Source organism: Tursiops truncatus, chromosome 7 (assembly GCF_011762595.2).
Source record: "Tursiops truncatus isolate mTurTru1 chromosome 7, mTurTru1.mat.Y, whole genome shotgun sequence".
Lineage (NCBI taxonomy): Eukaryota > Metazoa > Chordata > Mammalia > Artiodactyla > Delphinidae > Tursiops > Tursiops truncatus.
This window is the reverse complement of record NC_047040.1, coordinates 29,400,970-29,418,737: the sequence shown is the minus strand read 5'-3', so window position 1 is coordinate 29,418,737 and position 17,768 is coordinate 29,400,970. Positions and strand designations below refer to the sequence as shown.

General features: G+C 39.0%; 1 protein-coding gene across 1 annotated transcript in view; it reads left to right on the top strand.

Annotated features, from left to right (window-relative positions):
• ADAM23 (ADAM metallopeptidase domain 23) overlaps positions 1–17,768 on the top strand; it is a 150,405-nt gene that overhangs the window by 73,068 nt on the left and 59,569 nt on the right. Inside the window, exon 4 of the mRNA XM_073807353.1 lies at positions 15,257–15,320. Within this exon, the coding sequence (XP_073663454.1) occupies positions 15,257–15,320 (64 nt within the window). The remainder of the gene's footprint in view (positions 1–15,256; positions 15,321–17,768) is intronic.

Genomic DNA, 17,768 nt, shown 5'->3' with positions numbered 1-17,768 from the left:
TCTGACCTATTCAAATTCTGGGAAGAGGTATGTTGGCTCAAATTTCCCAGTATTTAGCTTCATAGTTTTTAGTAGCTTGAAATTAGGACCATTTCTCTTTATAGGGAAATGCAGTAGTTTTTTGTTCCTCTAATTTTTATTCTTCTGTTGTAATTTATGAGGAGTTTGTAATCCTTGTAGGAATATGAACATGGAAAAAAAATCAATGATAGTCTAAGATGGAAAGTGGGAGGGAGGGGAACATTTTCAGTCTTTGGAAGTATTTTGACCATCATGTATTTCTCTTAGGTATTTATAGTGAATTTGCAGAACGGATTTATAGTGAATTTGTAGAATGGATGACTTAGTAACAATGAGGGTCTATTAACTAGGAACTTTCACTGAGTTATCCAACACTAGGTGGAGATGACTGGGGTTTGGGGTTTGTTTCAGTGACAACTGTGTTAGAATTTAGGCAACTTTAGAAAATGATGCAATGCCTAGAATCCAGATAAAAGAGCTAAAGAGGGCTTCCCTGGTGGAGCAGTGGTTGAGAGTCCGCCTGCCGATGCAGGGGACACGGGTTCGTGCCCCGGTCCGGGAAGATCTCACATGCCGCGGAGCGGCTGGGCCCGTGAGCCACGGCCGCTGAGCCTGTGAGTCCGGAGCCTGTGCTCCACAACAGGAGAGGCCACAACAGTGAGAGGCCCGCGTACCGCCAAGAAAAAAAAAAAAAAAAAAAAAGAGCTAAAGAGAACTGATATCCACATGCTTGTTATCTGAGCTTATGGGATAAAAAATGAGAATTATCTTTCAATTTTTTGTACAAGCTGTTTAATATCCTCTTAAAGGATAAGCAAACTAAAATTCTTTTCTAGTTAAGAATTATAGGAATGATTGCGCCTGAGGCATGGAAAAAAGGGAAAAAGCCTCATTATGTTATTACTTCACTCATCCTTTCTGATTTGGGGTTGAAGTTTAGTGTGGGTATTTAAGTTATTAGTCATCTCAAAACTGTTCTCTGGTTTTAGATATTCTTAGTCATCCAAAAAGGCTGTTAAGTGCCATTACATGGCCCTAGGATTTAAAAAATTGTGTATAAAAATAGAGATACTGATTTGACCCTCAGAGCATGCATGTGAAAACACTCCTCGAATAACCTTTTTTAGAATTATTGGATGTTTTAAATGTCTAACACTGTAATACATTGTCTTTGATGAAAAATAGGAACTCTGGAGAAGATTTTATCTTGTTGAGCAGAAAACGTCTAGAAGTGGCTTGTATTGTGTAACATGAGTAGACCTTCCTATAGCTGTGACACAGGTCTTGCTTGTTCTCGGACCCACTGTTGGTGTTGTCATCCATAAGTTCCACCTTCCTGTGTACAGATAAGTCTTTTAAACAATGGAAAAATGTGGGAGTGAGAAAAGGAAGATACTTGTTGGCATTACGAATTCATAAATGTGATTGTAAATGATTATCAAAACAACTGAGATTGATGTTTTCCAGCGATGTTAGTCTTGGTGATTGAAAATGAGGATTTTTTTAAAGTTAAATTTAAGTTTGAGTATTTCAGTGAAGGGTATAGGATGGTATCTTTTGCCACTTTATTTGGAAAGCAGTCATGTGCCATGGCAGTGCGCTCTATGAGGTTTACTTAACCTTATACCACACACACTCTTTACTTTTTAAGTGTAGTTCAGCAGAAAATCAGTGCGTGGAAGGATTTTCTTTGCCTCACCCTCTCATTTTCTGTTCCTTTACCTCTTTAGTCTGAGAGTTAAATATTTTGATAATAAAGTCATATATAGTTCAAATTCTGTCTGGTCTATTACATTTTGTTACATTTCTGAACTTTTCTTTTCCATACTTTGGTATCCTCCAGGAACTTCTTTTCCCTTTCTAAGTTTTATTCTTTTAATAGAAATGGACTCCCATGTGAGCACTGGCTCTAAAAGTGGCCTAATAAGCCTGCTATTTTTAGAGAAGAAGAAAGTTGCCTTTTGTTCTCTCTGTGCTTTTCACCTCCCACTTGTTCTTTAAAGTCTTTTTCCCCTCTGGTCTTAGTAGTGATAACTTTCTAATTCCAGGTGCCTTTTCCTTGGTCCATTTCTGGCTCAAGTTGTCTCGTACTCAAATTTGTCAATGTCAGAATTGGACTAGGCTCTTCTGTTTTTATTACTTGCAGATATTTTCGATTCCTTTTTCTTTATTTTACTAAAGTTATAAAATGTACACATAAAGGAGTGGAAATATATTTTTACAGTTTAAAGAAGAATAATAAAATGACTATTTGTATAATGCCCACCATCCGGGTTGAAATAGAACATGGCTAGTATCTTAGAAGCTCTCTGTGTGTCCCTTCACCAAAACATTTCCTCCATCCCATCCCTGGGATTGGCTTTTGACTTCATGGATACTTAGCTGTAAAAAATAGAGACATGGACTTCCCTGGTGGCGCAGTGGTTAAGAATCTGCCTGCCAATGCAGGGGACGCAGGTTCGAGCCCTGGTCCGGCAAGATCCCACATGCTGCGGAGCAACTAAGCCCGTGTGCCACCAATTACTGAGTCTGCGCTCTAGAGCCTGTGAGCCACAACTACTGAGCCCGTGTGCCACAACTACTGTAGCCTGCGCTCCACAACAAGAGAAGCCACTGCAATAAATTCGCACACCGCAACGAAGAGTAGCTCCTGCTCACTGAGACTAGAGAAAGCCGGTGCACAGCAACGAAGACCCAATGCAGCCAAATAAATAATAAATAAATTAATTAATTAAAACAAAAAAAAGAGAGAGAGAGAAAGTAGTCTGAGTCTCAGTTTTCTTGTTGCTTCTGCCACGGACTGTCTCTGGCCTCACCTTGCCTACCTGGGGGGGCTGAGCTCTGCTTGTAGGACCCTCGAGTTCCTGAGGATTCCTCTGACTAAAGTGTGACGTGCCATCTTGTCTTTTATTTCTTCTGAGTTTCCTGGACTCATCAGCCACAGAACTTGATTAGATGCTTCCTCTGAGTAGGTGGCAATACCAAGAGCTATGGATACAGCATGGTACCTGCCATGTCTGTGGGATGGTAGTTTGGAGAATCTCATCTACTTATCTGTTGTTTACATGCTGGTGTGATCTCTAGACTCTATATGCATTTCAACTCCTGAATATGCTCTTGGCCCAGAGTTTTAACTCTACCAGACTATTAGCTTCTGGATTTTTCTCTGAAGGTAGTCCACTCCATTTTCTATCCCTGTCGTGAATTACCAACCTTGGTACGGCTTTCTTGGATGTGAATCAGTTCACTTAGGATCTTTCTTCTTCCCCATCATCATCCCCAACCCTAAGTACTCATGATCCTTGAATATACTATTGATACGCAGTGAATTTACCACTATGGATCACACAGTTAATTGTTAGACTTTCCACCAGGGTTCTAAAAATGTCTGGTTTTAGGATTAAACTAAAAATAGTTTCTCTGAAAGAACCTAAATAGAATAGTTTCTCCTTTTTTCTGTGTCAGTCTCTCTGAGATTTGGCTGCTTCTAGAATCTTATAAAGGTTTTGCTTTTCCTCCAAACATTGAGAGGCACTTTAATGGTGACGGTGGGTAAGATTATCTACTTGGAATTAAAATTTTAAGGCAATTTAATGAAAGTTGTCTGGCTGGAGGAAAGGCCCATTTACAGAAATTGTCTTAAAACTCTGATTTATAGGTTTGTTGTTCTGCTTTTTTCTGCCACCACTGACTTGATTTTATTACTGGCACATTATATTTCTTAAAATAGAAGGAAGGTGTCTGTCTTTACATTATTTAAAATGAATTTTAAGAGAGAATCAAGTGCAAATAACTAATGATCTGGGTAGCTTTTGAAAGATAAAAACTCAGTTTTAGTATTATGCAAAATGTCCAGACGATAGAATAAAACTGGAATAGAGTAAATTACACAGCTGTAGTCACTGTTGTATACATGTCTTTCAAAATGACATCAGGTGTCATCAGATTTGCTTATCATAAGCAACTTACACAGGATAAGTTCTTATTTTTCCCTGTTTTCTTTGGTTTGCAATATCTTTATGATAAAGCATGATAGTTGATTTTAAGTTTTTGACTTATTTTTAGTTTCAGTCAAGTAACAGTACTGTAATTGTGTGGTCTGATTTTCAACACACCCCTTAAATAGGTTGGTGTTTATACAATGTAGCTTTAGCAGATCTTGATCATGGCTCAGTTTAATTTCTATGTAAAAGTTTTTTGTTCTTTATTAATCTAATCTGTAGGAAGAGTTTATCACCTTCCTTCTTGGAAATTGAGGTGTTCTTTTTTGGTTGAGGTACATAGAAATATGTAGAATTAGAAAAAAAAATTATAAAGCAGCTCTTTGCAGTATAAATGGAACATGAATGCAACCATTTTTTTAGCACCATTCTGGAAACGTTGGCCTGAAGTCATCCCAATATACAGACAGTTGATTATTTGATAAAGCAGGTACCAAATATTATGGACGAGATGTGTGTGTTAACAATCCCAAGTCCCAGTTTAGCACAGCTATACTTTTAGGGTAGGAGATGATGGCAGTCATGCATTCACTATTTTAGACTTGGAAGTTTCCTTAGAGATCCTATAATCCAACAATCTTGGTTTTTGTAAGGGAGAAAACTTGTTCCACAATGTTAGGGACTTCTCGAAGGACTCAGAGACAGCAAGAGTCAGGTTAGGAGGTGGATCTCCTAATTTCTGTTACCTGTTCATTCATTAATTATTTGTTCATTAATTCAACCAACAAATTGCTCTTGGGTGCCTGTTTAGTTCAGGCATTCTTCCTTGACTGAGGGTATAACAGTGAGCAGAGTGAAAAAGGCCTAGTTAACACTCGAATGACCTATACTGAATCGGAAAGTCCATGCTAGTTGGAAGAAATCCCCTTTCCAAAGAAGCTACAAATTAATGGTACCTTTTCCAATAAATTCTATAATTTTCAGAGGTCTGTTGTCATTATTTTGAAATGGTACATAACTTGGAAGAATGAAAAAATCTCTTTGGTTAGAGAAATTAGGGACATCATGACTTTTATTTTTTAAATGATTAAAGACCCAGTGAATAATTTCTCAGTGCCATGAAATATGCTCAGAAGTTTGAAGATCATTTTTCTAAAGTGCTAATTTAAAAAATAGGTGTCACTTTGTATAAGAGTAATTTTGTAGTGTCTTGAAGAAACCGCAAAGAAGTTCTCCTTTTCCTTCCTCCTCTTCTTCTTGCTATGTGGTGGTCTTAGCTGCTTACTGGTTTGATATTACTGCAGAACTGTGTTTCTAATTGCTATATTCTGATAATTTCATAAACATATCTAGTATTTAGAAGGACCACGGTTATCATCTCTAAAGGTCCCTGTGTTCTATGTATGAAGGATCCCATGATTGCACAGAATGTTGTTTTCTGATCAGTACAGAGAAATGACAACGTCAAATGCCTTTTCCTTTATAGGGCCGTGCGGGTTCTGTGGAGGCCTTGGGTCTCAGGTCAGCCAGCAGATACCGTACATGCTCAGACTGTGTCAACACAAGAGAAAGAAATGGTTAGGCTCCTCCTTGGTAGGGTAAAAAGGAGGAGGAGAGCACACAAAAGACAGCTGTAATTGTTCTACAAAAATCTTACTCTTTACTAAAACAGCATAAAATCGCTGTTCACGCTAGTATTTGCATAACTAAATTTTAGGACAAATATCTATAATTCACAGTAAAAACATTTAAAGAAATTTTGCCATTTGCAGCAACATGGACGGACTTGGAGGGCATTATGCTAACGAAGTAAGTCAGACAAAGACAAATACTGCATGGTATCACTTATATGTGGAAGCTAAAAAATACAACAAACTATAGCCCAAAAGAGGCAGGCTCACAGATACAGAGAACAAACTAGTAGTTACCAGTGGGAAGGGAGGTCAACATAGGGGCGGGGGCGTGGGAGGTACACATTGTTGGGTGTAAGATAGTCTCAAGGATGTGTTGTACAACCTGGGGAATATAGCCCATATTTTTAATAACTGTAAGTGGAAAGTAACCTTTAAAAATTGTATAGAAATTAAAAAAATAAAACTAACTGCATTAATACAAATAAAAAAGAAATGGAAATTTTAAATAAAAATGAAATAATCTTTACTTTTTGTTAAAAATCATTTCTTTATCTAACCTTCATCTATTTTTTTGTTTTTTGGTTTTTTTTTTGCTTCTCATCCAGTCTTCAGCCATTAATTGAATGAGTGAAGGAAAGTTAAATCTACAGGTTTTCACATGTGGAAAGGCCTTTTCTTAGTGTCTTTGCTGGTCTCATGCCGTTCTCTCCTGCTGCTAACATTAATTACTTTGCAGATGGCTCTAATTGACCCAGTAAAAGAGCCAGTATCTGTGTTAAGTCCTTCTCAGGCCCTAAAGACTTTGCAGCTTCTGAAGACACAAACGCAGTGCTTACTCTGAGCTCTTCCAAGTGTGAGTTCCTGGTCCTAGAGTGCCCTTTCCTTCAGAAGTTCCAACTCCTCTGCTTAAATCTGTGTACTGCCTGGTCCCAATCCTGCCTTTTAAACACCATCCACCCGTGACTTATGCCCTGGCCACTGGACTTCTATCCATACCCTGAATATCCTCCCTGGCTGCACATCCTGGTTCCTGTCTATGTGACCTGCTCTTTCCTGCCTGTATTTCCCTGTCTATACTCTGTCCTGAACCTGCCCTGGCCCTGCTTTCCTGATCATCTTAGTTGAAATTAATTTTCCCTTTGGGGCAGCTTGATGGTTTACTATTTATGTTATTAGGGTACATGCTGTCCTGTCTTATTTTAGCTGTGAGATTATAGTCACCTTGAGGGTGGGGATTGCATTTTGTTTCTTTTTCTGTCCTCACCCCAGCCTCCATGTAAGGGGACGGAGGCAGCCGGGCCTGACCACTGCACCCAGCGAGGTTAGTGGTGGTTGTCAATGCCTGTGACTCTTTTCCTGGGCCTGAAATTAGTCATTAATTAATTAGTTAATTAATTCATCCCCTTCCTAAAGAGCTATGTTTCTCTTCCTTGAAAAAAATATAGCTTGTATTGTGGTTCCTCATTTTCAAAGGCAAAAGTATGTTCATTGTAAAAACTTTAGGAATTATGGGTAAACAAAGAAAGAAAATAAAAACCTTTGAAAGTTCTACAGGAAACGATAGCCTACTGTTATATTTGTGTGTATATCTCTGCAGATTTTTTTTCTATATGTGAATATACACGTATAAACATACTTTTAAAAAGTTACCAGACAACATCATAACATTCTCTCATTAGCTTTTTTCAATGAATGATGTGAACATCTTTCCCATGTTTCCAAGCGTCTGTAATGTAAAAGCACATTTAAACCTACTCGCATCTACATCACCTGCCGAGATAGCTGTGTGTGTGTGTGTGTGTGTGTGTGTGTGTGTGTGTGTGTGTTTATTTGCTCTTGTCTAGCTATTTCCTCAGGAAACCTTTATAAGTAGCTCTTATAAGATTATAAAAACTTATGGATTTAAGGTGAACATGCTTTCAGGGATTGATGGCTATTGGTAAATTGTCCCGTAGAAAGACATATTAATTCATTTTCCCCACAGTAATGTGTAAAGTGCCAATTTTTCTACACTCTTGCCAGATCTAGCTACTATTACTCATTTTTTATTTTCTGAACTGATGGGGGAAAATGGTCTCGTATGGCTATTTTAATTTACAGGTGTTTTACTACTAATACAATTGTAGATTTGTGTATGATTGATCACCGTTAGTATTTCTGTTTTCTTTTTTCTGTGAATTGCATTTTGTACATAATATTTTGTGAATCATCTGCCCATGTTCTTTGCCTACGTTCTGTTGGGTTGTTTGTTTTTATTTGTTTTTGTCTCCTTATGTCAAAAAATAGCAGCCCTTTGTTTTTCATATACTTGTTTTTTCTCAGTTTGCCTTGCAATTGTTTATGGTATTTTAAAATTTAACTTATGGAAATTAAAAAAACTTATATAGTCTTACCGATTATTAAAAATTATTTCTGGGTTTAAGATCATGCATAAAATGGTCTCTGCTTCCTAACATTCAACTATATTTTTATAGTAAGTTTATTTTAAAATATACATTCCTTTAAAGCATATATTATTATTTGGTGTAAGATCTGATGTAGGGATCTAACTTTCCCAAAATGTTTAGTCACTTGTCCCAAACCTATTTATTCTCTTCTTTACCAATTTAAAATGTCATTATTTCCATATATTACATTTTTTATGACCTTGAATCTCTGGACTTTCTGTTCTGTCCTTTAGGCTGTCCATCTAATCAGGCCAGTGCTCTGTATTTCATTTACTGTAGTAGTAATATGAGGTCCTAGTGTTACTCCTCTTTTGAAAAACATGTTTGGGTTGTCATAAACATTTATTCTTTAAGATGAACTTTAGAATAATTTCATCAAGTTAAACAAGCTTTCTGGAATTTTGTTTGGAATTACATTAATGCTACAGAGTACATGTACATCTATACATATATGTGTGCATGCATAATTACGTATATAACATTTGTTGCCACTGTTGTCATTGTTAGTAGAAACTTTTCCCCTGGATTATTTCTAGGTTATTTTTGCTTGTGCACATAGAAATGTATTTTGCTTTTGCATATATATCTTATAACTGGCTATCTTACTTAATTCTTATTATTTCTGGTAGTTTTCCCATTCATTTCCTTTTTACACTTTTGACTATTTCATGTATACCTGGGAAGGATGGACACTGTATAAACAAATGTACACTTTTTCTCTATAGACTGAAAAATGAAAGAAGTAGGGAGCTCTTGTCCTGGGAGATGGCAAAAACTAGACTTGGAGGAGAGTTTTTTTCTTCGAGACAAAGTTACCAGAAGGCAAGGCTGATAATAGATCCATATCTATTTCTCTACGATTTTACTGCATGTAAAGCCTGGTTTGATAATAGTATAAATAAATATTGGGCAGATCAGAAAAGAACCTATATTAACAATATTCAACAAGCTACAATATTCATTATTAGCTTTGAAAATGGTGCACCAAAGCATTTCAGTTCTGCATAACTGTGTTCAAAAGATATGCTATCTTTATGTGGATCCAGTTTTCCCTGTGTTTAAAATTGTTTTTGTTTCATGACATACGGGGGTAAAGTTACCCATTTGTGTGAAAGTAACTACAATTCTATCATAGAGGAATCTCAAAATTACTGGTATACTTATAGAGATGCTGGCAGCCATGCTAGGAATGTGTTAAGCCATTTCAAGTGGTATGGCTTAAAAGCTGGGGAGGAGAAATTAGACATCTTTTATTTTTGTGTAAGTAAAAATGTCTCTATTGATGCTACTTCCTCAGAGAGGAACTCATACTTGGCTCCTCTTATCGGCTGATCACGTGGGGGTCCTCAGCTTTTACATCACCTCAAGTTCATCCCTTATTTCTCCCCTAATTCCTCTTCTCTCTACTGCCCTATCTATTAACTTGCAGCCCTGCCTATGTTTCCTATTCTTAATATATTTGAGTGTTCTTCACTGTATTATGGTGCATGGGCCATCACTTATGAGTCCCTACACATTGAAGTACTGCAACCTCTTATGTGGTTTAGGAGCTCATTAGATTCCTGTCGTGACCCTCAAAGAAGCGTACATCTCTACAAGCTGCCTGTGCTAGGAGTAGTCTCCACCTCCAGCTCTGTTCCTATGAAATATGCCCACATTCCCCAGCCCTTGCCTACCATGCCATCTTTGTTTGACTTAACACCAAGACTCAATTCAACCTATAATTACTTTCACCCACTTAATGTATCATTTCTGCTCTCTTAAATCTCAACCTCTCCATGTCTACAATCTTTGAACACAGCTTTAAAACTCTTATTTTATTGTCTACACTCAAAGGAGTGTATATTTCCTAGCTGAAATAACTTTTGGCATACAAATTATTTTAGGTGGGATGAGTCTAACTTTTTCTTAAGACTTGAGAGAAGTGGTGGTTGAAGAATCATCTTACTTTTTAAGTCTGTTGTGTTCAAAAAGGAAAGAAGGGTTTCCCTGGTGGCGCAGTGGTTGGGAGTCTGCATTCCGATACGGGGGACTCGGGTTCGTGCCCCGGTCCGGGAGGATCCCACATGCCGCGGGGCGGCTGGGCCCGTGGGCCATGGCCGCTGAGCCTGCGCGTCCGGAGCCTGTGCTCCACGGCGGGGGAGGCCGCGGCAGTGGGGGGCCCGTGTGCCGCAAAGGAAAAAAGAAAAAAAAAAAAAAAGAGGAAAGCAATGTAAGGACAGTAGGATAATAGTAAAGTTACAAGCTTCTGCTTGTATGAATGTACTGGTTTAAATTCTGTGTCTCTCCTCATTACAACTTAGAGTAATTATTTAATGAATTAAAATAGTTATGTGTATAAAAGGAAAAATGTGAAGCTTCTAGTGGGAAGAGGGGGCAGGCGTGGTCCAACGCTGTCATCCTTGCTTTCCCATGAAGTTGAGAATCTCCATAGTGCTCAGCATTTTCTGTCACTAAATGAATGAATGTGTTACCAACCCAGATCCTTGGACTCTTTAATCAACAGAAATTGGTAAGAGGGCAGATGACCACATCTTGTGGTCCAATGTTTGCCATTCCTAGTAGTCTTCCTTAGAGCCCAAGGCCCTGTTCTCTATGTCATCTCATTCTGAACAATTTAATTTGCTTGATTAACCCACTCACAGACTGCCATGACCAGGATTGTCCAAAAGAAGGAATATAGTTCTTTCTTTAAAGTAAGGGATTCAAGTTATCGTCCAAAAAACTAGAAGTCATTCACTCTTCTTGGTTAATGACTTTTCCAGGCACTAGGGATTCTTGATAAGTTACTTTTCCAATTACTCAGATCCTTGGCTTTTCCATAATGAGCCTCCTTGGTGGAATGTACGCTATAAACTTTTGGAGTTTTGACCACCTGACTATTCATGTACCTTCTTCCATTAGACACATAAATCTCAAACTCAAGGACTACAACAAATATTTGTATAGGCAAAACTTCTCTCTTTGTGTGATTTTCCAATGCCTAGATCTTATAGAAGTCCTCTTTGTATATTTGCTGATGATTCTGAAATTCTTTGAACATAAATTTCTAAAACTTTTTTTGTGATAGATGCTGGAATTAGAAACATTTAGACCATGTTTTAATAGTAAAGATGAAATCTGAGAATTAACACTGTAATATTTTGTCTCTTACCCACATTATGGTCTAATGCCATTTGAGTGGCTTTCCTAGGAAGCTCTTCTCCAGTCAAGATGTAGGAACCTAGGCTGCATTCACCTTGTAGCTATGCCATCTAGGGCATGTGGCTTCCAGGGCATGTGACTGCCAGGGTTCCAGGGAAGAGAGAGCTTGGATAATCAAGCATGGATTTTAATGGTCAAACCGGAAGAATAGATATTACTTCCCCCCATATCTCATGAGCCAAAATTCAATCTCTTGACCCCAACCTAACTGCTCTGAAAGCTGTGAAATATAGTCTTACTGTTCTAGGAAGGGGAAGATGAAATGGGATTTGGTGGACACTCAGCATTATTTCTGCCACAGTCCCCTTCATTGATCTGACTCTTGGCTCATTTGCCATGTCTTAATAGTCTTGCCATTCTCCTGCTCTTGGAGTTCAGCATCATTAAGGTGCTTATACTTGTTCTTCGTTTGCTGAGTAAAATCACATTGTCTAGTTCAAGTTCTTTTCACTACCTTTGTGATGCAGATTCACCAGGAAGGCGGTGAGCAAGAAGGTTCCGTAACAATAATCAAAAGAGAATTTTCTTATTCCAATTCTTCCACTCTCTTTCACCTTGCTTTGAACTTCCATCCTACATTTATCTCCTTACCTCCCAAGGCCACCTCTCTGTCACCAGATAACCTGCATGAGACGGACTGTAGTAGCTGGCGTGTATAGCTTTTCTGTAACTTAAATGACTAGAAAAAGGATGTTTATTCCAGAACTTAGAGTGTTCAGAAATTCCTTTTCATCAGTCCTCCCAAGTCATCAGACAACTCAGAACCAAACACCCAACTGGCCGATCAAGAAAGTACAATGACTATTTATACTCAGGACCATAATTGCTAAATAGATCAGTATTGGCATGTTAGAACATTGTATTTTCAACAGGAAGTTCTACTAGGGAAACTACAGAGAGCAGACGTGGAGGAAGGGCCTTGGAGAACATCTGCAGGCGGAGATTGCCAGACAACTCATCTTCAGGCCTACAGAGATACAGATGACCTGTTCCTTTTCTGCAGGGGGGAGCTGGAGACACACCACCACACGATTAGCTATTCAGTTCTTCCTTTCTAGTGTTACTTGCCCCTCACTGAAAAGTCTCATTTCAAAATTACATTAAGACTTTTGTAATTAGATTACATTTCAGTTGACATTAATTCACTTTCAGGAAGATTACAAATAATATTCTAGAATGAGATGGTGAATCTCATACATTTGTACTGATTTGCTTAGTTTCAGTTTCAGAGAGTTGCATTCTTCATCCCCACTTCCCAGCACATGGTATGGGTCTGGCGTATAGTGGATGTTGGTAGATGTTTGCTCACTCAGCAAATGTTGATTAAGCATCTGCTATGCACTAGGCGTTATGCCAGGTGCTGGGGACACTGTGATAAGTGAAAGAAACAGTTTTAAGGGAAGAATGGTCAGACAGGAGGGAAGGATTGTGCAAATGGGGATGCGGTGCTATTTATAGGAGGTGGGAGAGTAGAGTGTCTCTGTGAAAGGGAGGATATGGTCTTATGTCTATCTCTGTCTGTCCTAGAAAAGTAGCTATTTTTCTTCTTTAAGATTCTCAGGGCTTCCCTGGTGGCGCAGTGGTTAAGAATCCGCCTGCCAATGCAGGGAACACGGGTTCGAGCCCTGGTCCGGGAAGATCCCACATACCGCGGAGCAACTAAGCCCGTGCGCCACAACTACTGAGCCTGTGCTCTAGAGCCCGCGAGCCACAACTACTGAAGCCCGCGCACCACAACTACTGAAGCCCAGGTGCCTAGAGCCCGTGCTCCGCAACAAGAGAAACCACTGCAATGAGAAGCCTGCGCACCGCAACGAAGATTAGGCCCCGCTCACCGCAACTAGAGAAAGCCCGCGTGCAGCAATGAAGACCCAACACAGCCAAAAATAAATAAAATAAAATAAATAAGTTAAAAAAAAAAGCTTCTCAAATGCGGGAGATATTAGAAATAGGTACGTCCATGGTGGGGAAAAGGCCCTTGAAAAGATAGAAATATGATAATTTAAGTGACCTTTATCCGTTTGGTAGTTAATGGTTAGAATATTTTTATCTGCTTTTGTAATTACAAACAAAAGTAGGGGTCTAAAATACCTTGTTTTCAACTGTTAGACATGCTCCAGTGATGGTGTGGTTGAGAATTTTGAAAATAATGAATGACCTGTAGAGAGAGGTAATTAAAATGCAGTTAGTGCCACCTCTGTGCCTCTTGGTGTTGCGGAAAGATTCCTCAGAGAAATGCTGCCAACAACAACCCTGTTTATGTACATTCGCAGTGCTGACTTCATTAACTGGAGCTGAAAGAATTTTCTGTATCTTCTCAGGTGTTCTCAAGTATAGAGAGCTAAGAACTCTCATTATTTTTACGATTATTGAGATTTTGAAAAGGGAATGAGTAGACGTACCATAATTAGTTTCAAATGTAGAATCATCAGTAGACACACGTTTGATTAGTCATTTCAGTAGGAAAACCTGTCCAAGGTACAAGCACCTGCTTTATTTCCATGTTGTAAAGGTTGTCCTTCTGCTCACACAGGAAACCAGGCTGGACCAGGCACACACGTGGCTCCCAGTTATTCTGTTGACTGGGTCCAAGCCTCCTCCAGCCCTCCGCACTGGGTCATTTTAGAACCACATCAGGTGCAGTTCTCAAAATGATGTGAAATCATTGGGTCCTCCATCCTTCTGTTAAAGAAGCAGTGTCAAGTTTTCCTAATAAGAAAACCTACTACTCGGCAGAATTATACAAAATAGAATGTCAGAGCAAGAGGGACCTGAGGCATCGTCTGCTCCAACCTTTTTGCAGAAGAGGAAATCTAGGCCTAAATGCAGGGCACACATCACATCCAGCTCATCGTAGAACCTACTGTTGTTCTTCAGTTACCATTAGGGTTAAATGGGTTCTACCTTTATAGTCCTTAGAACAGTGGCTGGGATGTAGTAAGTGTTCAGCCCATGTGAGTGATCTCTTATAATCATTATTTCTAGTGGCAGAGCCCAAACAGGAACCCGGATGCCCTAACAATCCAGAGCTGCCTCGGAGGCACATATTCTTATTTCCCACATTGTATAGGGAGAAATGGGTTGGGAGAAGCTGAGTTAAAAATAGTGACGGCCGCAGTGCCCGTTACTGGGCACATCCTCAGCGCTGAGTTCTCATGTGGATGCTTTCATTTAATCCTCTTGGTGTGTATGAGATTCACACTCTTTGTTGTCTCCATGTGACTCACGTAAAGGCTGAGTTGGGTAACTTGCCCATGGTCACACTACTAACAAGGAGCTGGGCTAGGTTTTAAACCCCACTCCGACTTCACAGTCTATATTCTTAACTGCTATTCTTTATTCCAGGAGTTAGCAAACTATGGCCCGTGGGCCAAATCCAGCATTCCTGTTTTTGTACAGACCTCAAGCTAAGAAAGGTTTTTACACTTTCAGATGGTTGAAAAAAATTAAAGAAGAAAAATTTCCTGACTGGTGAAAATTATGTGAAATTCAGATTTCAGTGTCCCTAAATGAGGTGTTGTTGGAACACAACCATACTGCCTGTGGCTACTTAGGTGATAATACAGCAGAGTTGAGTAGTTGTTATAGAGACCCTGTGGCTTGAAAAGCCTAAAATATTTTCTATCTGGTCTTTTCTCTGTACTCTTCCTCAACGATTGTTTTGAGATTCCAACTGTTTAGAGCGTAACTGTGGGATTTATATAGAGCCTGTCTTCTCCTGTTACCTGCCTTTTTGTTTGTTCCATATTAACATATCAATCAAATGATGAATGTGTGTATAAAAGGAGTTCATCTTTAAATTATTTGTATTTCATCTTTTTTAACAGACGGAGGAATGCTTTGTTGCTGGATAACATTTGAGACTCTTGATGATAACCTGTTCTGTCCTTACTGCGGACTGGAGTGCTTTGCGGTGTACAAGGCTCTCACATCCATTTATTGAGCTGGTTATTTTTAAACCTCCAAGTGTCTTAGATGTGGAAATCACTGTATTTTCTTTCCTTTGTAGTGGTTTGCTGTCTTCTGATTATGTGGAGATTCACTATGAAAATGGGAAACCACAGTACTCTAAGGTATGGTCAATAGCACATGGACATCCTGTAGTATAAATATACTTAATCATAGAACTGTTCATTGCACACTTCATTGTTTTGTTGTCTATCTCACTAAAATCCTCTGGCCTCTTATACAAGGCTATTATTTTTAAATTTAAAATAAATTTAGGAGAAATTGATTAAAATTTACAAATGTTTGAGATAACGTTAGAGACTCCAGCCAATAAAGAAATGATCGTTGTTTTGGTTATACATACAGTATCTTATGTAAGTGAACGGTATCAAGAGCTCTCCAGTTCCATGGCAGCACTAGGCTCATGGGCAGAGAAATTGAATGATCAGACTGGGTGGGCTGTTAGAGTGACTGTTTAGTCCAAGGGACCTTGGTACCCATGAAGGGCAGATGACAGATGGGGAAAGGAAGATGTCGGGAACATTCTCCCTCTCAATCTTCACAACAATTCTCTGAGGTGGGTATTATTATTTCTGTTCCTCAAAGGAAGAAATTGAAGTGGAAAGAGGACACATAAGCCTTCTCAGGGCCACCAAGCATTGTAATATAAATGCAGTGGGGTGCTTGATTTCTTTCATTTGGAGGTTAACTGTTCTCTTCCTGGAAGATCGATAAGGAAAAGTGGGTTTAGATTAAAACAAGAGAGAGAGATTACCTGTATGTAAGGAACACAGTTGCTCTCCACCAGTCAGGGTGAAAATCCCTGGAATGGCTGCATCCAGAGACCCTGATTTGTAAGAAGGCCACAGAGTGCCGTTGAGCCTAAACAGCGTCCATGGGTGCCATGGGAATGGGACACAAACAGGGAAACAAACAAGGGGGGAAACATTACTGGGTTGTTTCCTGGATTGCTAATGAGCACTGGCACAGAAGTGGACCTTTCATGTGTGGGTTTGTTGGGTTGTACAGTCTGGTAACCTGGGCTTGTCAGTCTGATAACCTCTTAACAAGTATTTATAGGTGGTATGAACTGAGATTGCTGCCATGAGGGGTCATGGCATTTCTCCGGATTTATAACTGTCCAACTAACAGTTGGGACATTTGTAGTTTGATGTGCATTCCAAACCTTTGAATTTTATGCCCTAGATTAAGAACTTCCATCTATTATTCTTACTAGTCTGTCAGTTCTCGCCTTAGGCTGCATCTGGGGGGTTGTTGAATCTCCTTAAAAGTTAATGCTGTGGAAAGTGAACAGAAATGCTAAATCAAGCACGGGAACAGTGCTGCCTGGCATTTGTACGAAACAAAGCTTCTGTCAGCTGTGCCAGTGCTGTGAGCACTGCAGATGCTGAATCATGAGTCTGGAGAAGAGAAGATTGCCTGAGACCTTTACAGACTCAGCAAATGAACCACCTTTGCAGGCTGCGGTAACCTGATCCAAACTTCTCACAAGAAGGTTTTTTTTTTTTTTTAAAGAAATGAAATAGCTAATTGGCCTTCAGAGGTCATTTGAGGTCCCAAATGGAGGCCTTATCATGAATAAGACACATCAGATCTTGCATCAGTTGTAACTAAAACTTAAAACAAAGGGTATTTTAACTCTGACAAAAGAGGTGTTCATTGCAGTTTGTTTTTGTATTCATTGCTTTTTTCTTATTTATGACCCATTTTCTCCAAACAGTTTATATACCCAAACTTACTTGCTTTATATGTAATGAATGAATGGTAACAGTCTGTTTTTTATGTGTATGTATCTATATAAACACTCTAAAACCTGAGATGATATGGTACACATTATCTTGTGGGGGAGTTTTTTAACCTAACAATATTATAAACATTTTAGCATTCATTAAAAATTCTTCTAAACTTTTATTTTTAAAAAGTGTATCATATTGTTTCCAATTCATTTGCTATAATTTGTTTAATCCCATAATGATAGACATTTAGATTGCTTCTACTCTTTCACTGTACAAATAACTTTAAGGAAAGGCCTTCCAGATACATTTTGAACACTTCTTTAATAATTGATTAAGGATTAATTTTGAGAATAGAATTTTCTGGGTTAAAGAGTTGGTATAGGGCTTCCCTGGTGGCTCAGTGGTTGAGAGTCCGCCTGCCGATGCAAGAGATGCGGGTTCGTGCACCGGTCCGGGAGGATCCCGCATGCCGCGGAGCGGCTGGGCCCGTGAGCCATGGCCGCAGAGCCTGCGCGTCCGGAGCCTGTGCGCCGCAACGGGAGAGGCCACAACAGTGAGAGGCCCGTGTACCGAAAAACAAACAAACAAACAAAAAAAAGAGTTGGTATATTTTTAAGGCTTTTGCTACATATTGAGAGGTTTTTTTTTCTGAAAGTTTGTATAAATTCATGCTTCTACTACCATTACATACACATTTTTAAAAACATGTTTTTAAACTTCACATTGCCTTCCATGTTGTTTAAGAAAATCTTTGTATCAAGTACCAGAAAAGAAAATCAGTATGTAAGAATGGCTAGATTAAATAAACCTGTTTTT